Source organism: Sciurus carolinensis, chromosome 14, assembly GCF_902686445.1.
Source record: "Sciurus carolinensis chromosome 14, mSciCar1.2, whole genome shotgun sequence".
Taxonomy (NCBI): Eukaryota; Metazoa; Chordata; class Mammalia; order Rodentia; family Sciuridae; genus Sciurus; species Sciurus carolinensis.
In genome coordinates, this window is record NC_062226.1 from 11,757,353 (window position 1) to 11,764,795 (window position 7,443).

General features: G+C 38.7%; 1 protein-coding gene across 1 annotated transcript; it reads right to left on the bottom strand.

The window, feature by feature from the left end:
• Positions 1-3,266: 3,266 nt before the first annotated feature.
• LOC124964619 (olfactory receptor 1L6) lies at positions 3,267-4,294 on the bottom strand. The gene has a single exon (XM_047525142.1). It carries the CDS (start codon positions 4,200-4,202, stop codon positions 3,267-3,269), a length of 936 nt encoding a protein of 311 aa, XP_047381098.1. The 5' UTR covers positions 4,203-4,294.
• Positions 4,295-7,443: the final 3,149 nt, after the last annotated feature.

Here is a 7,443-nt window from a genome sequence, read left to right on the forward strand (position 1 = left end):
ACGGGTGTGCCCCCAGTGCTCAGAAGGACCTGTGCACGACTGTCACTGTCAAACTTTTTGAACAAGGGGCGTCACACTTTTGTTTTGCATGAGTCTTGAATATTTTGTATCTAGTCCTGGCGTGCACATAGTTATCAATAAAGAAACATCCATGATAACGATGATGATGGTCGGAGTGTCCCTGCCATTTAATATCCACATTCCTGCCAGTCTGCATTCCCTACTTTGCCCTGTGGAGCTCTGAGGAGTTAGTCGACTGGGTTCTGATGCTTCTTGAGGACTGTGTGTTCCTATGGAGACAGGACTGCAGGGTCTCAGAGTAGGAGCTCTCTCCTGAGCTCCTCAAGAGTGATCCACCAGCACGTCACAAAATTCCCATGGTCACCTCCAATTGCCACATTCTAAGTGGAATATATGTTCCACCTATTCCTCTCCTTTTCTGTTTAAAATTTATTTTTGATTGACACATATTAATTGTACAGTTTGTGGGGTATAGCGTGACAGCCCCATACATGTATGTAATGTGTGATGATCCCAACAGGATAAGGAACATTTCCTTACATATTTATCATTTCTTTGCATTTGGAGTCTTTGAAGTCCTCTCTTGCACTTCTTAATCAAATGTGCACAAGTTGTCAACTATAGCCACCCTCCTGGGTTGCAGAACATTAGAACTTATTCCTCTGTCTAAGTGCCTTTTGGTACTTTCCCTTCTCTCCCCTTCTACTCTCTTCTGTGAGGTAATGCTCTAGCTCCCATGTGAGCGTGACAACATGTGGTTAGTCTTTCTGTGCCTGGTTTATTTCCCTCAACATAATAGTCCTCTAGTGCCACACATCTGCACTGCTGCAAAGGATAGGATCTCTTTCTTTTTAGGGCTAGATAGTAGTGCACTGAGTGTGTATGCTGTATATCCTTTTCCATTCACCTGTAGATGGACGTGCTGGTTGATTCCATATTTTGGCCATTATGACTAGTGCTTCAACAAACACGATGTGCAGCTATCATTTTGATATTAGGATTTGGTTTCTTTTGGACCTAGAACCAGAAGTGGGTTGGCTGGCTCAGCTGGTATTTCCGTTGTTAGTATTTTTTGGGCGCCTCCATTCTGTTGCCCACGTTGGTTGTACTACTACGTTCCCACATGGTGTTTGAGGGTTCTCCTGTTTCTCCATCCTCACCAGCATTTGTTACTTTTTGATTTCTAGATATTATTCATTTTCTGACTGAGTTGAGATAATATTTCATTGTAGTTGATTTGAATTTCCCAGATGGTTAGTTCTGAACATTTTTTTCATATACCTGTTGATCATTTGTGTGTCTTCTTTTCAGAAATATCTATTTGGATTACTTTTCCATTTTTAAATCTGATTTTGTTTTTGGTGACCTTTCTGAGTTCCTTACGTATTCTGGATATTAATCCCCTGTCCGATGAATAGTTGGAGATACATGTACTGGAGATGAACTCAGGGGTGCTCTACCACTGGGCTACATTCCCAGCTCTTTTTAGAAAAATTTTAATTATAAGACATGGCCTCACTTGTCCATTCAGTCCTCAGACTTGTTATTCTCCTGCCTCAGTCTCCAGTGGGACTGGGATTACAGACGTGGGCCATCACATACAGAATTCTGATAGTTGTCTTTTCACTATATTGAGTGTTTCCTTTCTTGTGAAGAAGCTTCTTTCTTTTTCAAGGACTGAGGACCAAACTCAGGGCCTTGTGTGTTCTAGGCAAGTGCTGTACCGCTGAGCTAAATCCCAACCTCTGAAGAAGCTTCTTCATATGAGATAATTCCATTTGTCTAGTTTTTCTATTGTTACTTGTGTTTTTTTGGTACTTTCCCCCCAGATCTTTGCCTGAACAATTGTCTTGAAGCATCTTCCCCTATAGTTTTACATGTGGGAGTCTTACTCTTAGGTCCCTTACCCATTTGAGTTGTTTTTTGTATATAGTGAGAAATGGGGGTCTAGCTTCATTCTTTTGTGTGTGTGTGTGTGTGTGTGTGTGTGTGTATAAAGTTTCCACCATTTATTGAAGAGAAAACCTTTCCCCCAAAGTATGTTATTGATGCTTTTGTCAAAAATCAATTGGCTGCAAATATGTGAATTAATAGTTGGGGAGGCTGTATGAAGCAACTAACACACCGAGGTGTTTATGTGTTATTCTTGATGTGTAGCTGTCATTAATGCTGCTCACCAAATATTTTTGGCTCCTTTTCTTGTGGGTACATGGTTGGCCATGCCTCCTAGCTCCCAGGCTTTGGGTGGGATCATGAGATTAGTTGTGGACAATAAGTTCTAGTCAAAAGTGGTGTGAGTCTCTCCTGGAACGAAGTACTTCCCTGGAAGTGAAAAATCCTCAACAGCATTTCTCAGCTTCTGACAAAGGATGGCTAATGTTTATAACGACTGTTGACCCATAATCTTGTGTCCCTGAGTACTTAAAATGAGCTCTACTCTTACACTTTTCTATGGTGGACATTTCATAAAAATGAGAAGTAATACTTTGACTTTGTGGTCCTGAAGTTTTGAAGTTGCTCTTTCCACAGCACAACCTAGCTGTGATACAGAAAGGCAGCTTAATGAGAATGGTGGACATTTGGAGAAAGGAAGAATTAAGAGGGATGGGAGAAGGAGTTGGGTACTGAAGATCCACCTGCATGACACCTAACAGTAGGTAAGAAGAGTGTGTTTACAGTTTCTTCTGTCCTTCCAGCTTTATTCACCTTATTCTCAAATTGAAGCAGCCTCACAGGGCTTTTCCCTGTCACTCAAGCACATTGCCTTTTAATGTCTCTGCATGCTTAGTTGGTTTCCAATATTTGAAATGCTCCGCCCGTTTCCTCATCTTTTGAGTTTCCTCTGTCAGTGTTCACTCCAGTCTTGAGAATGGCCTTAGCTCATTCATCCAAGATGTCTTTCCAGTTCCCTATGAGACTGATGTAATTTTTAAAAGCAAACAGGATTTATAACTCTGTGAGAAGAGTTATTTGGAGATACATTTTCCTAATAGGTAAGTCCCTGTATGGAGGACTGAAAAAACTATTTTCATGACATCTGGATAATAGTGACACCTAGTTCAGTATTGAATATGGTCAGTGCCATGGAGAGAAACCAAGTGTTCTGTTCCACTCAGTGCCCACTGGTATCCAGCATCACCCCCATGACCTCTTTGAGTGCCTTGTGGAAAATGGTTAGGAGGAAGGATAACCTGAGAACCTCCTAGGTCATCTCCCAATTATGATATTCCATCATTTTGTTCTTTCTATGAGAGAATTCTGTCCCTTAATTTCCTTAAACCTCTCTTCATATCTTTGTTCCTCAGGCTATAGATGAAAGGGTTCAGCATAGGAGTCACTACTGTGTACATAACTGTGGCTACCCGGTCCTTCACCACTGAGTACACGGACAGGGGCCTAAAATAGACATAGATGACACTCCCATAGAACAGGGCCACTACAGTGAGGTGGGAGCCACAGGTAGAGAAAGCTTTCCACTTGCCAGCAGCAGAGGGGATTCTGAGCACAGTGACAATGATCCTCAGGTAGGAGAAGAGGATGCACAGGAAGGGGGTCACAATGACAGCCAGGGTCTCAGTCATGACCACGATCTGGCTGGAGGAGGTATCAGAGCAGGACAGCTTTAGCACAGGCTGGGTGTCACAGAAAAAGTGCTTAATGACATGGGAGGCACAGAAAGAGAGGCGAGACATGAGCATCACCCGGAAGAGGGAGTGCAGGTGGGAGATGGTGCAAGAGCCCAGCAGCATGAGGAGGCAGCGGCGTGGGCGCATGACCACATCATAGCGGAAGGGGTTGCAGATGGCCACCAGCCGGTCGATGGCCATGGAGGCCAGCAGGTAGCTGTCAGTGTTCCCAAAGGCCATGAAGAAGTACATCTGGACCAGGCAGCCTATGTAGGAGATGGCTTTTGACTCTGATAGAAAATTCACCAGCATCTTGGGCACGATGACCGTAGTGAAGCAGATATCCATGAAGGACAAGTTGCTGAGGAAAAAGTACATGGGTGTGTGGAGCCTGGAGTCGGAGTGGATGGCTAGGATGATGAGCAGGTTGCCCACGATAGTGACCAGGTACATGATGAGGAAGATGGCGAAGAGGGGTATCTGCAGCTGGGGGCTGGAGGAGAGGCCCAGGAGGATGAAGCCCGAGGTGCTGCTGCTCTGGTTCTTTAACTCCATGTGTCTGGACAGGTTCTGGAGAAGTGGTGGGACTGATGTGCAGGGCGATCTATCAGGACAGCTTCTTCCCTGACCTCAAGCTTATAAGCATAGCACACTGCCATTTGTTAGGCATTTGAAAATAGGTTCATTTTATGAAATTACAGATAAGCATAGTGAATTGATGAGGGATCAATTCAGAACACTCCAAGATTCTTACTAAACTAGAAAGCAAAGGTTTCTGTGTGTTGTTGGGAACTTCTATGTGGCCTGATTTTTCTGAATTCTTGTTATTTCACTTTCAAAATTTCCTTTTTGGTTTTTTCTTTTTTCTTTTTTTTCCTTGATCAATTCTTTAACTTCTTTTTTTGGTTGTTGTTTGTTTTAGAGACAGAAATGCTGAGTCTCTCCTGTATCAGTTACAGTTCCCAGGAATGAGGTCCTTTCGTTCTGAGTCTTCTTCCCACAGTGCTGGAGGTGGTGCTGTAGTGGGGACAGTACAGTAATGAACACCATAATTGATTATTATTCTTTGATAGACATAAAATTCAAATGAGATCTTTTTCTTCAGAGCAGAACTTTCTTAATATTTGTTTAAACATTTGTGGTTGAATAATATGATATGGAAACTTTAATTGTAAATTTTTGGTTCAGAGATGCCTTCAAAATAGGAACATTATCAGGAATGGCTCATTACTGAAATGAGCTCCTTAAGTATGTTACTGTTTCTAATTACCAAACTATAGGATATCCTTACTCTGAACATTCAAGTAGTATAGGATTATGAACTTTAGAATGTTAGAGTTCCATTCCCACCAATATCATAGAAAAGATACTGAAGGATAGCCCCATTTCCTGTATTAAGCTCTATCACTCAATGGTGAAAGAAGTAGAAGGTATACATACCTTCTAGGACGGACTTGTTATTCTTTTAAATGATACAATTTTGTACTACGGAAATGCAAGATAATCACCTGAAAACCTTTTAAAACTTATGAAGATTTCATCAAAGTCATTAGATATAAGGTAAATCTCAAAATATTAATACTCATCCTGTATTAGGAAATGTAATGGGATAAGATTTCAGTTGAAATGGCAAGGAAGTCTTAAAAGTTGTCAGGAATAAACATGAGGGGTGAAACAAAACATAACAAATAGCAAAACCCCCAAACAAATTTTAAAAAGCAAGCAAAGGAAAATAAAAAGAGAAAAAGGAAGTAAGAAATAAAATTCAGTTAGAGGAGTAACGACTCCAGACAGAGAAAGTAATTATAAAATGTTATAATTATGATGGGAAGTTTCCTAACCTGAAGCCAAAGCACAGAATAATTCCAAACAATAAAATAATGGCACATACACATACAAAAATCCAAAATGGACAAAAGTAAATATCTTTGTATGTACGTATTTTGATCATGGTCTATGTTGAACTTAATAAATAATAAAAGTTCACTAAATCACAATGAAGACAGTCTGGGCTGTTGGATAATATTTGAACTGGAACACTTCAAGAAAAGAAACCTAAATTTCTATCCAACCCAGGCATAGAAATAAAACCCAGATGAAAGAACAATCTAAAAGTGAAAATTTATGCCCTTGAAAATAAATAGCTAAAATTAAAAATTTCTGTGGTGTCAGGATAGGAAGAGCATTCCAAGCAAGAAATGAAATGCAGGGGCAAGAATGACCTAAAAATGTGAAAGAAACGCCAAGAGAGTGTAAGCAAAGAGAAAACAGCAGCTGAAACATAAGATCTTGACTCAGAGAAAACATCTGCAACACTGTTAATGCAGAAGATGCATGTGTTCATCCTTGGTGATCAGAAAATACAGATTAGACTGAAATACAGCTTTCACTCATCGACTTGGTAAAGATTTCCTTTTCTACCACCCCAAAGTAAACAGACCTTCACATATGCTGTGAATGAGAGGGCAAATTGGTTTGGACGTTTGGTAGTCTGTCAGGATTGAAAATCTACATGTCTTTATTCAATATTTCCACTTAAAGAAATTTGTCCTTTAGAAATGGCCATTATTGTGTGTCACAAAGTCAGGGACATCTTTATTACATGTTGCTTATCATACCAAACCAACAACAGCAAAAAACCCCAAATAATTAACCATAAGCAATCTAAATATCCACATGTAGTTGAATGAATAAACAACTGATAGTGAATTGTTTTTACCAAATATCAGTCAGCCTCTAAAGGAATAAGATGGCTAATGTCAGCCAACATTTGTTAGCACTGAATGTGCTGCACCCCAACGTAGGCAATTTTTATGTCTTTTACTGTATTTCCCCTCCAAATCCTAAAAAATAGGTTACTAATATTTTTCTTATTTTATAGATTAAAAAAAAAAATCAGGGTTTAGCGAGTTAAGTGACTACCTATTCTGGCTGTTAGTGTCAGAGCTAGAATTTGAGTTTAGCAGCCAGGTGACTGAGCTGTAGCTTTTCATTGCTAAGCTGTGTTACCACTGTTACTGTACCTACCACCTGTGATATTTTGTTCAGTGATCAAAGCAAGTGTGAGATAATGCATTTACTATAAATCCATTTTTGTAACGAAGATATATTTTTGCATAGGTTATATTTGCTTTGGTTTTGTTGATGTGTATGTTGTTGCCTTTTGAAGTGACATTGGAGAGATGGAGTGAGGAGTAACTTTCATATTGACCTTTATATTATATATGTTTCCTTTTTCTTTCTTATTTAATTTTTATATATTTTGTATACATGCAATTTTATATATTATGTATTTATATTTATATATTTTAATTTTAAATATTTTATATTTTATGCATTTTTCTTATTTAATTTTATATATTTGTGGTGTGCAATATAATATTTAGAAATATATATGCATTATGGAATGATTAAATAGGGCTAATTAATATGTAGATCTTCCATGCTTATTTTTGTGTTCAGATTGTGTTGTTTGCACTTAAAACCTAATGGGGCCATGAGTCTTTCTTTGAATTTTGTAATACAAAAATTTCTAATAATTGCACTTCCCAGAGGATGAGGGTTGTATGGTTTTTCTCTGCATAGACTTATATGCATACTATAAACAGGAATGGAATCATGTCATCCATAATGCTTTTTTTCCACAACAGATTATTATAATGTGTGTGTATGTGTATGTAGTACATTAATATGTATAAACAACTTTAAAAAATCAATTGAAGAGAAAAATTCTTATAGATATTCATGTATATATAAGTATAGACTATATGCCATATGTAATATACTACATATATTA

Excerpts from the sequence above, each read along its gene's own strand:
- LOC124964619 (XM_047525142.1), bottom strand. The coding sequence starts at position 4,202 with ATGGAGTTAAAGAACCAGAGCAGCAGCACCTCGGGCTTCATCCTCCTG.